This window comes from Patiria miniata, unplaced genomic scaffold, assembly GCF_015706575.1.
Source record: "Patiria miniata isolate m_02_andy unplaced genomic scaffold, ASM1570657v1 HiC_scaffold_6, whole genome shotgun sequence".
Taxonomy (NCBI): domain Eukaryota; kingdom Metazoa; phylum Echinodermata; class Asteroidea; order Valvatida; family Asterinidae; genus Patiria; species Patiria miniata.
This window is the reverse complement of record NW_024037073.1, coordinates 10,463,338-10,483,887: the sequence shown is the minus strand read 5'-3', so window position 1 is coordinate 10,483,887 and position 20,550 is coordinate 10,463,338. Positions and strand designations below refer to the sequence as shown.

The window sequence follows — 20,550 nt, the reverse complement described above, 5'->3', positions numbered from 1 at the left end:
TCCAGGGGGGGGGGGGGGGCAAAGGGGGCCATGCCCCCCCCAAAAAAAAAAACGAAACCAATTTTTTTTTTTTTTTTTTTTTATGTGACATCGCAATATAGGCAGGCAATGAGTACATCACCATCTTTTCCTCAAAAAAACATTGGTTAAAGTGGTCAGAAGTTGCCTCAGATCGCACCACAGAGCATCTAGAATCCAAAAAAATTTCGGGGCCCTTAAGCGGGCCCCGAACCCAACGCCGTAATTTTGTTTGCCCACTTTTTTGGGGGACCAAATTTTTTTTGCCCCCCCCCCCAAAAATGTGTTCTGGATCCGCCCTTGTTGTCAATTCGGACTATCGAACCTTATTGTCAATTCGGACTATCGAACCCTACTGTATATTCGGACTGTTGGACCTTATCTTAAATTTGAACTATCGAACCCGATTGTCAATTCGGACTATCGAACCCTTCGCTATATTCGGACTATCGAACCTTCGGAATAATTAACCTTATTCTTTTTTGGACTATCAAACCCCACTGTATATTCGGACTATCGAACCTTATTCTCAATTCGGACTATCGAAACTTATTGTCAATTCGGACTATCGTAACCTACCGTATATTCGGACTATCGGACCTTACCAACTATTCGGACTATCGAACGTTTTTGTCAATTCGGACTGTCGAACCCTACCGTATATTCGGACTGTCGAACCTTCGGATTAATTAACCTTATTCTTTTTTTTTCTTTTCTTTTTTTGGATCATCAAACCCCACCGTATATTCGGACTATCGAACCTTATTGTCAGTTCGGACTATCGAACTTGTATATTCGGATAATTGAACCTTGGGATTAATTAACCTTTTTCTTTTTTTCGGACGTATTGGGCCCTTCGGACTTTCTAACCTTCGGACTATTGAACCTTCGAACTCACGAGCCTTCGGACTAATGACCCTTCGAACTAAAAGGCCTTCGGACTATCGAACCTTTCGGTCTGTCGGGCTATAACCCGTTTACACACCCGTATCTGCCACTGTGTTTTCATTCTCAGATCTTTCGACTTCAGTTTCTCTTGGTTCCGCCTTAATGACACAACGACAGAACAATGCATAAAAACCCTCTTTGAAACCATCTAGACGCCACCAGTAAAGCAAAGGATTGATTACATTAGACAGAGTGTAAAGCAAGGTACCAACCCAAAACAATGCCACGTAAGTTCTATCGTAATAAAGGTATGGGTTGAAGTAGGCAATCAATGAGAGAATGCCATACGGCATCCAAGAAAAGAATGCCGTCACAAGAATGAGAACAAACAGGATTAATAGACGACGAGTCTGCCGGACTCGGGTTTGGTCTCGCTCCATATTGGCACTGATGCCTGCCGTGGATGCAAGAGGTGGAGTATACTGTTTGATCTTACGGAAAGCCAAGAAATAAGCAAGCGCGGTGATAACCCAAACAATAAACACCACCATTGAGTAACCAAGGCTCGTTATCGCGTCAAAAACCTCAAGTGTAGGTGAAGCTACTAAATATGTCAATAAACCATAAGCAAGAGCAAAGCACCAAAGAAGGACGCAAACTCCGATAAGACGATATTTAGTCACCAGTGAATCGTACCGAGCCGGTGGCATAATGGACAGGGCTAGATAACGATTGATAGCAGCACAGAATATAGTTAATATTGAAACTGTGTACGATGTGGCATAAATACCATCAAGTATAAACAACCTGATCCAAGTAATGGCTATTCCTAAAACGGCATACATGAGGTCAGCCAAGGCCAGGTTGAAGACGAAAGCGTAGTATTTGATGCGGAGCTTTTTAGTTCCTGCGAACACTGCAATCACAAGGAGATTCTCGACTATGGCTATTGCACAGCAAACGGTGATGGAGTATTTTGTCGCAATTAGCACACTTTCCGCCATGACGCTGTAAATGGTCTTACTGATACTACGTCCTGGAGTCAAGTAAACCAAAAACATATTTGAACGATATATTTGGTGACACTTTGAACATGCAGCTGTAATGATACTAAGGGCCATATTGTATAGTTAATTTGTATCCGATTTCCCCGTTATGTTTGTAGACATAATACATTTGATACAAAAAAGGCAGCTTACCAGTTAAATTGTGTAGTGATGGGATTTCTCTTCGGCTATCTCACTTCTACCAGGAACAATATCTTCACTTTAAGCGTCGAATGTGACGTACATTCTTACACGATATCTGAAAGAAGTTAGATAAAACTTAGAACATTTTCCAAAGTAAAGATCTAAAAGTCATTACCAGCCGCTGTAGGCCTTCCTTTCAATTTTAACTTCAAAGTCTAACGCAGATAACACTTTTACAAGATTAAAAAAATAATAAATTGATTGTGTTCTAACCAATTAAATTAGTTAACGTAGAGCAGACAAAGCCGTTATAGAGACTTCTTTTTGACATGATTTGGTAAGGCTCGTTCTAGACCCAAAAAAAACCGATTGTAGTCCAAATAATATTGTTAACTTACTTCAATTTCAATGATCTGCCTATTGCCACAGCAACCAAGTACAGTCTTATTTCAGCCTGGCGGAAATCACAAAAGACGATTTACGCTGAACCTCTGGAGCTAGTTCGTGTCATCTATACAGAATGGTAGATCGAGTATAGCCGACAGGGTGATTTGAAATCTTTCGTCGTTGTTGAGTGCAAACCTCTATAAAACTGCCATCGTCCTCTATTCATAATATTTAGTTATGTCAATATGGCAAGACGCTTAATTTGCAAATAAGCCATTGAACGATGTCCCGTTTGTGCATTAGTGTATGACCATGCATTATTAACAAGTACAAGATTTCCATATTTTACAGTATTAATGATGGCCTCCCTCTGTGCGGATCTAAACATAATGTGTGATCATCTTTGAAGCTAAGTGTACTAATGACACTCATATAATCATGACCAGCTACATCCTTTTCTGGAGGCGAAGGCAGATATGCTTTATCGGCATTCCTATTACCCAAATACTTGAGTTTTGATGACCTAGGGATACAAAGATCCCTGGGTCGAATCCACGTCGGCGCTGCTCATTTTAAAAGACTATTTTCCTTCTCTGAATTTATCGTTGAGATAATTTATTTTAAGGGAACGGAGAGAACGAAAACCTAAATGTCTTGCAACGAAAACTGAATTACGCATGACATTTGAGCAACCCACCTACGGACAAAAATGGGGGTGGGGGGACCTTGGGTGATAGGAGGCACACAAATGCTCCCAAAAGGGGAGGGGGGTGGGGGTTGGAAGGCGCTGGAACGCCCAGTAGGGGTGCCCTTCAACAGGGAAGGTGCGTACAGATGGCCTTTTTTCAGGCCTGATATCGAACCCAGAAAATGATTTTTCCCGAATAGTTTGATAAAATATGAGTTATAGATCCGTCCTCTTGCCGTACAAGTGGTTTGGGGGATAATAGCCAAATCTCGGGTATATTAAAGGGTGCAGACCTGTAAATAGTCCTAGAATTGCCTATGTGGGCCAAATCGCGATTTGTATGCCCTCAATTTCTTTGCTATTGGAGCATTTTTTTAACTAAAAGGTTACTTTGTAAAAAAAAAAATCGGATGAAACTGAGCCCTGAAATTTTGCAATGGAGCGCAGGCATCGTTCTCAAAATGATCATAGGCCACAAAATGATTACTTTTAGGGGTGATCATCTTTTGATTAAATTTTCGTCCATAAGTTATCAAATTACCACCAAAAACTGAACAGAAAATGAAAGATGATGAAATAAGATTGACCGGCCTGCACCATTGCCATTTTGTTCATAAAAATCAAACGCGCTCCTTGCGATTTTTGATTTTAAATTCGAATTATCTGTGGGCTGTAAAGTTGCACAACTGCCGTGGTAATTTTTTTCTGATACTAAGTTAACATATTTTATTGCTGCACTGGCAATGTTTTGGGTGCTTTCAATTGTATATTTAGTATTCGAGAAGGGAGCGAGAACAAAGTGATGAGGCCCACACATCTATTTAGTTCCTTCTAACAATGACACACTATAAAGATTGCTTCTAGAGTTTAAGGAAAACTTGGTCGCCTTGACTAGGGGCCGGAAGGGATTGTTCCCATTTTTTCCCACTAATTTGTTTTTTTTTGTGGGGCTTTCGCCTTTCCTTGGATCAATTACAACTTAAGGAGGGCGGCGTCACTTTCTTGTTGCCCATGATAGTGTACTTATAACAGAAAAATTGTCATTTTTTCCGACGCTTGATCTCGATTGAAATTGTTCTCCTAAATGTATAGGGGCCGGAACTGATTGTTCCCATTTTTCCCCACTAATTTGTTTTTGGTTGGGTTTTCGCCTTTCCTGGGATCAATTACAACTTAAGGAGGGCGTCACTTTCTTGTTGCCCATGATAGTGCACTTATAACAGAAAAATTGTCATTTTTTCCGACGCTTGATCTCGATTGAAATTGTTCTCCTAAATGTAATATGGGATGTTTATTTCTTGGTGGGCCGCTTGCATTTGTTCTAACTCCTGAGAAAAATTGGGATCCGGGATTACCGGTTTATTGTGAACGAATCAATCAACTATCATACATAACAACTGTGTGAAGCTGTGAGGCGCCCTAATTTCCCATTTGAAGGCATCTGTATGGCCAAGTTCTTAGCAAGTTCAGCATTGTGACCTAAACTTGTTGTTCTTTGTATTTCATCAATTGCTTCTGTGCCAGTCTAGATAAGGCTGGATATTGCTTTATTGTATTAAAACGATTTAATTTCTTTTCATAAAATTTAATTTAGTAAATAACTTGTTAACTCGCATTCACGTCAGTCTGCCAGGCCAAAAGTCGCATGGGCTACATTGTGCTTCAGGTTAAGATATAACTCAGTGAATAATGTACATGAACATGTGTGCCATTGACACAAACATTTCCTTGGCTTATATTATTGTTTTTAAATTATGTTATTCTTTTCAACAGACAATTTGCCAAATGTACTAAGACAAGGAACTGTTAGGAAATATGACAAATTTACTAATGACGCACGACCATTCCCATTTGATTCAAAGTTGAATTTCTTTAACTACATCCAACAGTTTTCTCGACAATCTCAAAACATCATTTGTGTGTTTGGTTAGATAGTGTTAATTGCTGTTCTTCCTCGCACATTACGATTATGAAATAATAACAAGAATTACGTTCTTTAAGTACGGCTGATATGGTAGATGTACATTCTATCATGCGTTTACAAATCGTCATATGAAATGATTTGTTTCAATTTGAACCATTTATGGTAACCTATTGCGGGTATTCTTTGCTTTTGGGTTTTCGTCATTAACCTGGTAGCGTTTTTTTCTCCGAGTGTTTTGTGGGGAGCCGTCCTACACAGATGCTGCTTGGCAACCAGATCTGCTTGGATGACTTGTGGCGTGTTTTCCCCACACAAACACTGGTTCTATCTGTCTATTACCGCAATTATCTCAGCTTATTCCTCGAAATGTCATATGATTCTATCAAACAGTTTTATATTGTTTTCTGAATTGTTAACAAGGTTATATTTAAATATGTAATATTAAAATTGTGATTTTTCTGGTACTTCAAAGGAAGTGTTTTAATTGTTGGTAAAGTAAAAGGAAATTATATGTATGTATCTACTTACATCCCAAACGTTTTGAATCTGAGTGGGAAGAAGTATTACTGGTTAATGTTTTATGGCAACTATACTTTACATTGAAAATGTAATATTGCCATGGAAACAATCTAAAGATTTCATTGAACATTTTCTTGCAGTGTATTTATTAATTTACATGAAACTGCAAATACTAAATTAAATATAAAATATAAATAATATACAATGTGTTAAATTTTAAATAAAATATTAAGGACTCCTGAAACCAAATGGAGATTGGTTGTTTCAGTTAGATGTGTATTCATTTTGAGTTCGAGTAACGCAAGTCCATAAATGATGATTAAGCGCAGTTTAATCAGGTTTATGGACGCGCGGACACCTCGAGATTTTTTTGAGAAGATCCCTTATGTGGTTGTTTACGATTACGTCACACGCTGAACGCGTGAATAACTGGCGGTAATTGGTGGACAGTTCTTCCGTGTACATATAAATAGCACGCAATAGTTTGGCGTCGCGTCATTCTCGATTCCACCTCTGACCAGAGAAAAGGCAAATGTTTTGCCCATGAAACTTAACCCACCACCACCCCATCAGCCACCTTTGTTTTTCCCCCATTTCTTTGCTTTTTTGGGTTCAGAAGCTCCGCTTCTTGCACTTGTTTTACGTGTTTTGCCCACACAAACACTGGTTCTATCTGTCTATTACCGCAATTATCTCAACTTATTCCTCGAAATGTCATATGATTCTATCAAACAGTTTTATATTGTGTTCTGAATTGTTAACAAGGTTATATTTAAATATGTAATATTAATATATTGTTATTTTTCTGGTACTTCAAAGGAAGTGTTTTAATTGTTGGTAAAGTAAAAGGAAATTATATGTATGTATTACATCCCAAACGTTTTGAATCTGAGTCGGAAGTAGTATTACTGGTTAATGTTTTATGGCAACTATACTCTACTTTGAAAAATGTAATATTGCCATGGAAACAATCTAAAGATTTCAATGAACATTTTCTGGCAGTGTATTTATTAATTTACATAAAACTGCAAATACTAAATTAAATATAAAACATAAATAATATACAAGGTGTTAAATTTTAAATAAAATATTAAGGACTCCTGAACCCAAATGGAGATTGGTTGTTTCAGTAAGATGTGTATTCATTTTGAGTTCGAGTAACGCAAGTCCATAAAAGATGTTTAATTTACACTCAGACTGATAAAACCTTGTTATTCAAAATGCCAGAAATGTGCGTTTGGAAATTTTTGTATTTGGGAACAACCAACAAATTGCATCTGATGAATAGATTGAATAAGATAATTAACCAAGGCTGTGATCATCATTATCAGCCAACTGCAACAGGACAATAAAACGAGTTGGGCATCTTGAAACCTACAGTGGGAATCTGATACGCATTACTGTGTTATTGCTCTTCTTGCAATAAAAAGGTATTTTTTATTACTGAGGTTGGTAGTGTATGGATTTAGGGATGGGGGCAACAATATTGGCTTAATGAGACATTATGGTACATTATACATGGCACCTGTTTGGGGTAAATATCGATACTTTCAGGTTGGCATACGCAATTAAAAAAGGGCCGGGTTATTTTGACCATCTCTCAGCCGGGGGGAGGGGGGGGGGAGGATTCCCCCTAAGATCTCGGCCACCAAGTGACAAACAATTTTGAAACTCGGTACATGCAAAGAACAGCTTATCATAAACATACCCAAGAAATTTCATGACTATAGGTTAAAGGGTTTTGGAATTATGGCTTATTAATTAATCATATGCACGAATGGTAATTCTGCTCTGTGTACACTACGTATTATGGGGAAATTCAGTTTTGAAGGCGCATGTTCAAAGCTTTCGCAGAAAAAGTTGAGGGGGGGGGGCCTTTATGGCTAAGGACAATGAGGGGATACTTTATAACATCGTAAGACCTATCAATCAAACATGGCACATATAATTCATAAAATAGATGCTTCACTTCTGCCACTGATGGAATTGTAAAACCCGCTTACTTGGTTTGAGTATATGTATCATATTCATGGACGTCGCAAAGGGGGGGGGGGGGCTGGAAAACGGGAAAAAAAGGAAAAAGAGGTGCGAAGCCATATTGGTGTTAATTTAATCGGGGGAGGGCAAATGCCCCCCCCCCCCCCTACTCATGCTCGAAAAAATGATAAATTGAGAATATGATGAAAAGTTAAGGATTTTTTTTGGGGGGGGGGGGAATTTGCTTTGCCCCCCCCCCCGGAAAAATCCTGGCGACGCCAATGATCTTTTTGGAAAAGAGAGGACCAGTAAGTTACCATAAGAGCGAGTTGAGTTAATAGACCGGACAGACCTTGACCGGAAAGCTTCACCAGTGTAATATTGGTATTCTTTATTCTAACGCATTATATTAAACAAAAAAAGGAAACCTGTTCCCTTCAAATAACACTAAAGTCACTAACAACAGTTCCCGTTGTGACGGAGATTATCTGGCCTTTTACTCACTGTTGGGCCCACATAGCAACCGCCCAAAAGTCGGTCCTCTTTTTATCGTGCTGTATTTCCACGCACGAACAGCGCGACCTCTAGTCATATCGGCATATGCAGCCGGGGAGTTCCCCTTTAACATGCAATACAGAAAGGTTACATGTGCTTAAAAAAATGGCGTAATGACCTTTCGCATCAATGTCAATCTACTGTATTGTGCATGCATGTAAGACTGCTTATATAATACACATTATTGTCTGTACATGTACATCAATACACAGACATTCAGTATGTGCGTGTGTACGCGTCATTGCATTGAGCATCAAGGCGACCTTACCGAGGCTGACACTGCAACAACTCTTGCAAGAAATCGACCCAAACGATTCTGATAGTGACGACTTGGATGTTCTTGGAGATTATATGGACGTGTCAGAGGAATTTGTAACAAAGTTTTGCGAAAATCTTACCAAATAAAATTAGGCACGGTAAAATGAGCCGTGCATTAATACTACTACTAAGGCCTACTATTTTTTTAATAGGAACGTACGCACATCATTATTCGATTTTGCTTTGCCATCTCACATTGATTGTATTTATCGTACTCAGTAGCGGATCTAGGAGGGAGGGGTGCAATCTACTGTTATGGTATTAGTCACATGGAGCCAAAAAATAATAATAGATCGAATGCTTAATTTCCAACATATATTCTCAAATTGCCTTAGAATGCGAAGGAATCATATGATTTGCCTTCTGAAAACCTTCACTTGTTTGCCAACTTGAATAAATGCCGTAATGTCCTCAGACGCAGTTTGTTTGTTTTATTGTATTCTTTGATCATGTGATAGAAGTTTTAATTTGTACTTTGAACTTTGGTTTTGCAGTGACACAATTTTTTTTTTGGCCATATATAGGACATTTTATATCTGTATCCCCTATGTAACTAATAACTTTGCTGTCTTGTTAATTGTTTTGATGATTTTGTTTGTTATCTGACACACAGATTTCAGTCTGAGACAAAACTTAGGTATGTCAATTTGAATTTTTTTTAAGGCCTAATAAAGTCTAAAAATATAAAGGGGAACATTCTATGTTCAAAGATGAATAAACGAGCTGCTAACCTTTGTGAATGGCATACAACATGACGTGTGACGCCAAGTACATGTATTCATGAGATGTGCGAATACGACTCGCGGTGTATTTACGAACATTCTTGCTGTGGTAACATGAGCTTATAGCACCACTGATACTGGCGACAAGTTTTGACAGGTATACTATCGTTTTATTTTATTTTCCGTACGTGATTCAGGAATATAAACAATTTACTAGGTAACAGAAGAACATCAATAATATTTTTGATTTTTATTTTTAAATCAAACTCCAACACCACACCTTTTATCTATATTTTTCTATTTTTGTTTAATATCTTTTTATTTTTGCTGGGAATTGATACTGCAGCTGCATATGTATGCCTCTAGATAGTAAAATGTACTATTTATTGTTATTTCTTTGCAACTTCTAACTTTATATTTTCAGAGGTCATATATTATTATAATGTTATAATCTGACCAGGTGGTAATATAGGTACAGTTTCAAAGAAGCAAATATTTTTTTTTTCCAAATGCTGTACATTGGGGCTGAACACCATCTTCCCATTGGAGCACTGTTCAAAACGTGGCTACATTTAGGCCATGGCTGCATTAGACCATGGTTAGACAATAACCACTACCGTTATTTGCTTTTCAAGGGACGTTAAAGTAAACAACCACTCACGAAAAAAAATCATATGTGGCTGTGCTTTTCTCGAATGCCAAATTGTCAGTGTGGGGGGCCGACTGGGGGCGGACTTTTTACCCACCCCCCCCCCCCCCCGCCTGCCCCCGTAGCTACGCCGCTGCTGTAATTAGGTAGTAATTTGGCTGTTTCATCTTTTTAGCTGTTTCAGCTGTTACAGCGCCCTCATTGACACTAACGCTTACATGACCGTGCCTGTCAGGGACCGGCTGCACAGCCGGAACAAACTCACAAAGTTACAAACTGGCAGTCTTGCACTTATAACGTTCCAGGAATCATATGAATGGGTGCGGCACTTATTGTGTGCAAAAGAAAATGTTCGGCCGAACGTGAGGGCACGCAACACTTTTGAGGAGTTGAACATATTGTGGGCCCACCATACAGGACTCTTCGCTGGTACTCCCTCCCGCCCTGCAAACAGGGCGCTGGGAAGGGCAGATGAGCTTCACAGAATCTTGTAAAGGAAGTGGGGAGGGCATTCCGGGTAATTTATCATGACCTTTGTATAAAGCATCTGGTTGCAGCCGTAGACCGCCGTTAGCCAATGCGCACAAATACTATCCGAAAAGTTTGCCATAGAAATGCATACACCACATACCGGATGTGATTTCTTTTCATTGCGGACCATGTGGACAAAATTTTGAGCGTCGAATCATATGCATTTCGCCGACCCTTCGTGAATTCGAAACGGAGCCTGAACAACTGACTGGAGTTGAAAATTTACAAAAACAGGTAATTTGTTACATTTATTTTCCTACATTATTATTCTTTTCAACCAAAAAAGGGCGCCGCATTTATGAAAGGGAATAAAAGAGTGACTCAGTCTTAAAGGGACGCTAGGTCCTTGAACATCCCAATTGAGCGAAAGAGGACTCCAGTCTTTTAAACCCTTAACAAGGTACCCTCCACTTTTTTTGGGGGGGGGATCTGTCATTGGGAAGATTTAGTTAATGACTTGTTTACCGGGGTAAACTGCCTTTTTAAAGCTCCATTTTGATGGACTGTATTTACCAGTACCGTCCAGGAAGGGGGGGGGGGGGGAGTGGGATATACATACTGTTTTGAGGTGAGCCATTTGATTACCCCCCCCCCCATATATTTGTGGTGAACAATGAACACATCTTTGTAGCCATTGAAATAAATACAACATAAAATATATATATATATATATAAAGTCATAATGAAACTTATTTAGGGAAAGCTCCCGCAAAACAGTACCACTCGTGTCGTTCACTTTATTTACTTGCTGGTGTGATCAGTGCATTATTATGAACAGCGCCACCTATTGCCAAACGGTGTCTAGCCAAGGGATTTACGTCACCGCACAGAATGTTCGTACAGTGGTCATTGTAGAATGCTTCCCAGAATGCAACGTTTGCCTCGTGTATGTGTGTGTGAATTGGTCTCAGTGGTGATCAGCTTGCGGGAGTGGGGCGTTAATCAACGTCTTCTGCCATTGAATATCTGTATGCGAGACCATAGAACACGTAGCCAATAGGGGGTCATTATGTCCCCTTATCGGGCCTTGGAGTTGAAAAAATGAGCGCAGATTTGTCCTTTTGGTGGCATGGGTGGTAGTGCGTAAAGCGATCGCCTCTCACCACTGTAGCCCTGGTAAGTTTCCGGCAAGGACCATTAATTTGTGATTAAAGGTGTGCGTTGGTTCTCTCCTGTGCCACAAGGGTTTTTATCTGAAAACTGAAAAGCTAAAAACAAAAATATTTTAAAAAGGCGCGAAGTCAAATTGCTGTTGATTTAATGGGGTGGGGAGGCAAATTTCCTGCCCACCTTCGAAAAATGATAAATCGAGAATATGCTGGTAAATTACAGGGATTTCGGGTGGAAAAAATGTGATTTACCCCCTCTAGAAAAAAATCCTGGCGGCGCTCATAAAAATAAAAAAATATGGGTGTCGCGGAGGGGGGGGGGGGCCAAGGCGGTGCTTACCCTCCTCCCAAAAAAAAAAAAAAATACAAAATAAGAGAAACAAAAAGTAACAAAGGCGCGAAGTATCATTGCTGCTAATTTAATGCGGAAGGGGGGGGGGGGCAAATGTCTCTGCCCACCTTTGAAAAATAATAAATCGAGAATACTCGGGTAAAGTACAGGGATATCGGTGGGAAAAAACCTGGCGACTCCCATGTGTATTATTATTACTGTACAAGTTAACCACCCCGTCAAATAGAAGGAAACACTCTACTGCCTACAATTATAAATCTTTTCCTGACTCCTATTATTTAATTATACATGATGTTATAATGACCTGAAACAGCCTCTGAATTCATCTATTGTTATCATAACAAAAAAAAAACAACTTAGAATGCCGGAGATGAATGGTTTTTGCGACATGTTATTTCCTGTAAGTGTTTCCTTGTTTCGAACCAAAAACTGAAAATCATGAATGTTTACCACCTTACTTGCAAGGCCATTTGCCGGGGAGAATGCGCGGCAGGGGGCGGGGCAGGAGGGGGCAGAAGGGCCATTGCCCCCCCCCCCCCCCCCCCCCCCCCCCCCCCCCCCTTCACGCACACACACACACCCACACACACTTTTTGTGTGGGCGGGCGGGGGTGGGTATGATCCTCCCCCCTTCTTGGCAGAAAATGTATATCTAGGCCCTATATTTGGGTAGACATTAATAACACACCAACTAAATCAGTTTCTGGTCATTACTCTACTGTCTCTGGAAATAACAGGATCCAAATTTAATGATCGCTTTTGATTACCGAGAAGGCCTACATACACTGCAGTTGCCATGGCAAAGGCTGTGGAATCGGGAGGCCGGGCCAAGATGTAGCATTCACCGAAAAGAAAAGCAAACAAAAAGGGCGCCCTAACGACAATGACCGCCCTTCAAAAACTCTACTTCGGCCGCTGTCAGTGGCACACCCACTTCAGAAAAAGATATTGAACAAAAATTGTGGCCCCCTGCCAATAAAAAAAATCCTGGGTGAGCAAATGGCCGCTGTAATTGGTCTATTGATAGCTGCTGATATCGTTTATAATTTATTGCAATATGATTCCCAATCAACGTCCGTTATTTGAGATGGCATATTTAAATCCCGCTCAAATTATTTAATTTCATTCGTTCTACTGTCACCTCACGCACACCCCTCTATTGATACCCGTTGAGAGGTACTGGGGAATGGGGGGGGGGGGCAAATTGCAAACACTTCCCCCTCCCTTCCCCGATACGCGTCCCTTTCAATTTTAGTGATTTATCATTTCTTAAGTTAAATAAAACTTCAGCAAATAAGCAAAGGGAAATCAATATGATATTCCATTTTTCTTTTTAGTAGGTTCACAAAATAATTAGCATTGACTGATCCATTTGTAAGTCTTACTAAGAACAATATTACATAGAAAAGAGTGTCCAATTCATGTATAATTCAACTCGTGTAGAAGTGCATGTGGAATTCATGCTTTACAAGTACATATATAATGGAAGCCCCCACTATACTTTAAACACACACAATAATTAAACACCAGGAATTTCCTTCTTCAAGAAAAGCAAACTTGTTTATTTTTTTACAATGCAGTGCCGGAAAGGCATGTTTCACTTTCTTTATCTCCAGCACCATCTCCAGCACCATCTGCACAAATTATCAATATTTTACCCATGCGCAGTGACAATGTTGACAAGATAAGGACAAGGAAGCTTCAGTTAAAAATATATATATTTTTAATTTTTACTCGCAGAACGCTCAGTACATTCTATCAGAAGGGGGATATTTCCGAGTCATGAGCAATCCATAACCAAATCATTGAACAAAGCTGCGCAGTAAAAAGATTGGACTGACTGCAAACACCAACAGGTAAGAATTTCACGGTTTGTCTGATCTGTGCATGACTCTACGGCTGGTTAAAGACAGTTCGGCAAAATGTATGTCTGTTCACAATTCAAGGGAAACGTAACAAAGTGCCCACAAATTAATACGTAATACAAAATGTTCACCAATCGAAGTTTCTGGTTATTTATGTTTCATTCTAAGAGGTGGAATGACAATGGTTTATTTTTTCTATAGCCTACATCACCCTCTTTATGAGCCCAATTTTTCAGGAATTGTGTGACCTCACTGACTTGCCCATCAATATAATTCTTAATGGACAAAGCAGGTGCGGATCCAGGAATTTTTGCAAGGGGGGGGGGTCATCAGAAAATCAATGCTGAAATGTAGACGTTTTTTTGTGTTCGGACACTTGGGTCATGGGGGGGGGCTCGTACTTTACTTTTAATGGGAGCTCTTTCCGATTGTTAACACTATATATAGTCATGATAGTGCACAAATACCCCGTAACCCAGCAGGCTCTGTCCATATTTTGTGCACAGGCGTATATTAATACCAGTATAATTGTTTTGGGGTGTTAGAGCGCGGGGGGCAGTTTTATAAGCATTGGTTTTTAGGAATTTCTTTGGAAAAAAAACAATTTTGACAGAGCTGGTTTTTTTGGGACCCCCCCCCCGATCCGTGCCTGACAAAGTTATACCAGGAAAGTGGTTTTGTTATAGGCCCCGAGATTTGTTCTGAAGAACTATTATTTATGTATTTTACGAGTTCCTCCCAAAATTGCTGTTATTCGTCCTTATAGCAAAACGGCAGATATTCACTTTCCAATAAAGCATCAAAAGAAGAACAAAGTCGGCCAACGTTTAGTTATGGATTAATTACTAAACTATTTATGAACTAATTATATAAGCACGACAATAATTCATTTCCAACAGACTAGAGTGGTTCCCATCCTGATACCAACATTGATAGGACCAGTAAAACAAGTCTAGCAGATCGGGTTGGCTTATGCACAACATACAATCCTTTACAGCTTCACAATAGACAACCGTTGTGTAGGCGGAATCAGACAGTTATTGTTTCGTATTTCCCGGATATACATAAGTAAATGCAGTGTGCAGAAAAAGAGAGTGACCAGGATAAATACGTTTCTCGTTTGTAATGTTGACTCCCGATGAAACACGTAATAATCAGGGTATTATCAGGATAAACACATAGGCTAAATTGTTCAGTTCTTTGCTATCATGTCTAACTAAAAAAAAAAAAAAATAGAACGGCGAAGCCGCCATGGCTCACTGTCGAAGGCAGGAAGGGAGGCTGAAGGTAGGGTTGGGGAGGTGACGGGGATCAGGATTGTGGTTGATGTGCCAAGGTGTAGGGGTCAGTTTTTAAATGTCAACATAAAAAGTCAACAGATTTACATAATAAATACATGTACACTGTATTTCCATTTGTTTTCCATTGTTAGAGTAATTACATGTAGGGCCCAGTAGTGGAGCCCTTTTGTAGCCCCCACAGCGTCTTCTGTAATACAAGTATTACCATGGAAGAACTCTTGTGTAGTCCCCACAAATTCAGAACATGAATGGGTATACATGTACTTGTAGACACAGCATCATCACCACTTGCCCCAAACCTTACCCCATCCCTGCCTTGCCCCCCCATACCCACCCCAACCCCCTACCTATCCATCCTCCCCCTACCCATCTCCACCCCATCACATACACATCTCAACCCCACCCAAACTCCAATCCCTATCTCCTTCCCCTCCCCCACCCTCCCTTACCCCAACCCCCTACCACCACCCACCCCATTCTCCCCTACCCATACATCCCCACCCCAACCCCAACTCCAATCCCTACATCCCACCCCTCACCTACCCTCCCCTTACCGAACCCCTACACCCACCCACCCTTACACATCCCGACCCAACCCCAACCCCTACTTTAATCCCTATATCCCGCCCCCTGCCCCACCCCACCTAACCCAACCCCTACACCCATCTACCCCATCCTCCCCTACCTGTCTCCCCTACCTGTCCCCACCCACCCCCCTCCCAAACCCATTATTCCAATCTCTATCCCCCAACCCACCCCATCCTCCCGTACCCCATCCCTACCCATCCCCACCAACCCAAACCCCTATCCCCCACCCCGACCCCACCCCCATCTTCCCCTACCTATATATCCCTACCAAATCCTTACTCCAACCCCATACAACTAAATGATCAAACCTGAAGCACATGAATGCTCCCCAAAATGCATAGTGTACATGTTATACACGTAAAACCAAATACTTCAACATTTTTATCTGAACGCGGACGGCCGGACAGACGTACGCCGGATGGACGGCCCGACGGACGGCCCGACGGCCCGACGGACAGACGGACGGAAATTGGTATTGCATAGGCTCGCATCTGCTTCGCAGCTCGCCAAAAATCTCATTTTACAGCTGTCCAGGGAATGCTAAATGCTTTGACGCCATACAGCTGAGTGACAGATATTACACACAGGAGTCAGATTCAAATAAGTTGAGTCAAGACTGAAACATTATTTTTACTGTCCGTTGTTGTGTTTTGGTTTTCAACTCTTTTTTGGACATTAGAATGGCAAGTTTTGTCTTTTTCCTTTGTTTTCTTTCATCGTACTTTATCAATGACTATCGGTAAAATGATATGTGGCGGATAACTGAATTGCGTGGTGTTTGTAGAAAAAAACGTGTCTGAAGAGTACGCGAATTATGTGGAATTTTCACAGTCAATTACATTTACTTTCCCCCTGCATCCTTCTTATTTAAGGGAACGAGCTCCATATGTTTTTTTTTCTTTTCTAAAACATTATAGAGCATGTTCATTGTTTTATACGTTTTATTTGAATGGAATTCGTTTAATCAAGTTAATTTAATTTAAATATAATGAGTTAAAGAACACGACAGTTCATTGTTTGGTACACGTATCGTCATTTTTGTTTTGCCAGATTGAGTACAAGATGATTACCATGAAACACCCGTGTAGCAAAACGATGTTGCTTCAATTGCTTGGTGTCATTGTGATGACGGAGGTACTGTTCATGTTGGCTGATGCATGTGAGTACGACCTTAGTAATATACTTTCATTTATGAGCATTTTGCGAAGGAATGACTCTTTATGCAATCGATATTAGCATGTACTCTGAGGCAAATTAAACGCAAAACAGGGCTTCTGAGTGATGCCATTGACCATGTTTCTAACCGTTTTTTTCTTGGGAAAGACTTGGTCCTGTTATCCTCTTAATACTTTCCGTTCAGTTGATATTAGTTCTCGAATTAAGGTGTGTTGAGGTCTTTTGAAGTTGAGGGACTAAAAACGGTACACATACCAAGAAACCAATCATGCTAAACTGGCCTTGCATAATAATTTTATATGCACAACCCGTGCGCCTAGAATTGAAATAACTTCCTAATTTTCGGGTGTTGTCCATCGCCTTTGCGCGATTCATAACCCACTTAACCTGTTAATTTCCAGTTCAATGCCCCATTTGCGACGCACATCTAGCGTACAAGTAACGAATTCAGCGCATCCATTGCGTCTGAGATGCGTATGAGTTGCGTATGCAGTGCACAACATAATTTTTCGGGCTGCGAATAGGTCAGTATGCAGTGCGCATGCCGAGCGTATTCCGGACGCACCCGACTTATGCCGACCGCATGCTTGACGCACTTCTGAGCGTATTCCCGCCGCATTTCCGCCGCTCGCCGTTCAGCGTGCGTTGCATCTGCGCTGCAGGTACGCTATGAATACGTCCAATACAGGCGGCTCATATGCTGACGGGGTGCGTCACGAACACATAACGTACTCGTAACGCACTCGACCGATGCGGGACCAATGCGCTGCGTATTTATAACTTATGACCTGCGTAACAGCGTACGCAGCGTAGTTTTGTGCATGCCCAAAACTATCCTGCGTACTGGGCCGTAGCACGCGTATATCTGCGTACATAAAACCTACACAAAACGATAGAGATGCATATGAGGTGCGTATTGTGCGTACGACTGCGTATGAAAAAAATGTCAATGCGCAACTCATAAGGAATTAGGATGCGCAGAAGTGTGACAGAGCCCTTAGGGGCGTGTCCAAAGCTTTTGCGCCTAAATGTAGTTCAGGTTTCCCGATCCGTACAGGAATACTGGAAGGACAGTTGCATAGTAATCAAGGATCATTGTCCGAGTATGAATGTGCATGTTCGGGAAGCGCACATTGTTTTGCCGCTGGTATAGGTTGCATACTTGCAGAGTTTTGGAGAACTGCTCGTGCAAACAACGCACGCGATTCAATGGTGTTGTTTTCACAGGTTAAACGCACACTTACGTCAAAGTTTGTGCCAAGTTTGAAGTTCGACGACCTACAATGGTCGCTCAGTCGACTGCAAAAATAATGTGCCCGTGTACATACGAAAACATGTGCTATTCACCCGTACTGGACCATGTGTCGCCCTACACCACTGCACGTGCGCGTGTCCGTCCTTTTTGCATTGTTTGCGTCATATTGAGAACGCGCACTTTAGCTTATACATGACGTAAACAATTGAAAAGAACGGCAGTGCGTGGTGCTATGTTCTAAGCTGCCACGTTTGCCTCCGAAAATACTGCTTTTTTGCAGCTTTTTTCAAAAACTTGGCACTGCACATTATGTGGCCCAGAGCAATACACCCGCCGATTTTCAACTTCATACGGTGCCCGGTTCTGGAGATAATCGACGGACAGACAGACAAACAGACAGAGATTCCTTGAATTATAGTAAGGACTAGTGCAGGGCCAGTCGAAAATGTGCGTGTTCGGAAGGGCAGTTGAGAACTGCAGCTCGTGCAAATAACGCACATTATTCAATGGTGTGAACACACACTCGCAAGTTAAACGCTGAAAATGTCGTCACCCCTCGGCACTGATATTTACCCCTACTGGACAATATGGTATCGCCCTACAACTGCAGGGCGTAGTTGTAGGGCGATATCATATTGTATTAGAGTTGCTCAGTCGACCGCCTACATACAGTGCAGTGATGGTTGCTCAGTTGACTACAAAATGCATGTGCCCGTGCATGCATGCCACTCACGTACGAAGACATGGTGTGCAGAGCTATCGCCCTACAATGTGCCCGTCCTTTTTCCATTGTTGCGTCATATTAAGCACGCGCGCTCTTGCTCAAACATGACGTAAACAATTGAAAAGAACATCAGTGTGCGGAGTTTTAGGCTATATTCTGGCGCGCTGGGCCTCAGAAAATACTGCTTTTTTGCAGCTTTTTCGAGAACCCCTCTTCCAAACCACTTCAAACTTGACACTGCACAGTCTGTTGTCCCGAGCAACACACCCGCCGATTTTCAACTTCATACGGTGCCCGGTTCCGGAGATAATCGACGGACAGACAGACGGACAGACAGAGATTCCCGGAATTATAGTAAGGACTAGTGCAGGGCCAGTCGAAAATGAGTTGAGAACTGCAGCTCTTGCAAACAACGCACATTATTAAATGGTGTGAACGCACAGTCGCAAGTTAAACGCACGAAATGTCTTCACCCCCTGGCACTGATATTTACCCCTACTGGACAATATGGCATCGCCCTACAACTCTAGGGCGTAGTTGTAGGGCGAAACCATATTGTATTAGAGTTGCTCATTCGACCGCCTACATACAGTGCAGTGATGGTTGCTCAGTTGACTACAAAATGCATGTGCCCGTGCATGGCACTCATGTATATGTACGTACGAAGACATGGTGTGCAGTGCTATCGCCCTACAATGTGCCCGTCCTTTTTGCACTGTTTGCGTCATATTGAGCACGCGCACTTTTGCTCAAACATGACGTAAACAATTGAAAATCCCTGCGCGTGTTCAAGGTATATAATCTGCCACGTTGAGGCTAAACAAATGCTGCTTTTTTGCAGCTTTTTCAAGAACCCCTCGTCAAAACCACTTCCAACTTGGCACTGCACTTTCTGTGGTCCCGAGCAATATACCCGCCGATTTTCAACTTCATACGGTGCCCGGTTCTGGAGAAAATCGACGGACAGACAGACGGACAGACAGAGATTCCCGGAATTAAAGTAGAGAATAGTGCAGGGCCAGTCGAAAATGTGCGTGTTCGGAAGGGGCAGTTCAGAACTGCACTCGTGCAAATAACGCACATTATACAATGGTGTGAACGCACACTCGCAAGTTAAACGCTTAAAATGTCGTCACCCCTCGGCACTGATATTTACCCCTACTGGACAATATGGTATCGCCCTACAACTGCAGGGCGTAGTTGTAGGGCGATATCATATTGTATTAGAGTTGCTCAGTCGACCGCCTACATACAGTGCAGTGATGGTTGCTCAGTTGACTACAAAATGCATGTGCCCGTGCATGCATGCCACTCACGTACGAAGACATGGTGTGCAGAGCTATCGCCCTACAATGTGCCTGTCCTTTTTCCATTGTTGCGTCATATTAAGCACGCGCGCTCTTGCTCAAACATGACGTAAACAATTGAAAAGAACATCAGTGCGCGGAGTTTTAGGCTATATTCTGGCGCGCTGGGCCTCAGAAAATACTGCTTTTTTTGCAGCTTTTTCGAGAACCCCTCTTCCAAACCACTTCAAACTTGACACTGCACATTCTGTTGTCCCGAGCAACACACCCGCCGATTTTCAACTTCATACGGTGCCCGGTTCCGGAGATAATCGACGGACAGACAGACGGACAGACAGAGATTCCCGGAATTATAGTAAGGACTAGTGCAGGGCCAGTCGAAAATGAGTTGAGAACTGCAGCTCTTGCAAACAACGCACATAATTAAATGGTGTGAACGCACAGTCGCAAGTTAAACGCACAAAATGTCTTCACCCCCTGGCACTGATATTTACCCCTACTGGACAA

General features: G+C 41.6%; 2 protein-coding genes across 2 annotated transcripts in view; one reads left to right on the top strand and one right to left on the bottom strand.

Annotated features, from left to right (window-relative positions):
- Positions 1–789: 789 nt before the first annotated feature.
- LOC119743560 (adrenocorticotropic hormone receptor-like) lies at positions 790–2,704 on the bottom strand. Its single transcript, XM_038219982.1, has 3 exons — positions 2,495–2,704; positions 2,106–2,211; positions 790–1,942 (listed from the first exon to the last, which is right to left on the bottom strand). Exon 3 carries the CDS (start codon positions 1,908–1,910, stop codon positions 996–998), a length of 915 nt encoding a protein of 304 aa, XP_038075910.1. The 5' UTR covers positions 1,911–1,942; positions 2,106–2,211; positions 2,495–2,704; the 3' UTR covers positions 790–995.
- Positions 2,705–13,577: 10,873 nt separating this feature from the next.
- LOC119742841 (deleted in malignant brain tumors 1 protein-like) overlaps positions 13,578–20,550 on the top strand; it is a 44,364-nt gene continuing 37,391 nt past the window's right edge. The window contains exons 1-2 of the mRNA XM_038219042.1: positions 13,578–13,683; positions 16,632–16,740. Of these exons, the coding sequence (XP_038074970.1) occupies positions 16,644–16,740 (97 nt within the window). The 5' untranslated portion in view covers positions 13,578–13,683; positions 16,632–16,643. The remainder of the gene's footprint in view (positions 13,684–16,631; positions 16,741–20,550) is intronic.

Excerpts from the sequence above, each read along its gene's own strand:
- LOC119743560 (XM_038219982.1), bottom strand. The coding sequence starts at position 1,910 with ATGGCGGAAAGTGTGCTAATTGCGACAAAATACTCCATCACCGTTTGC.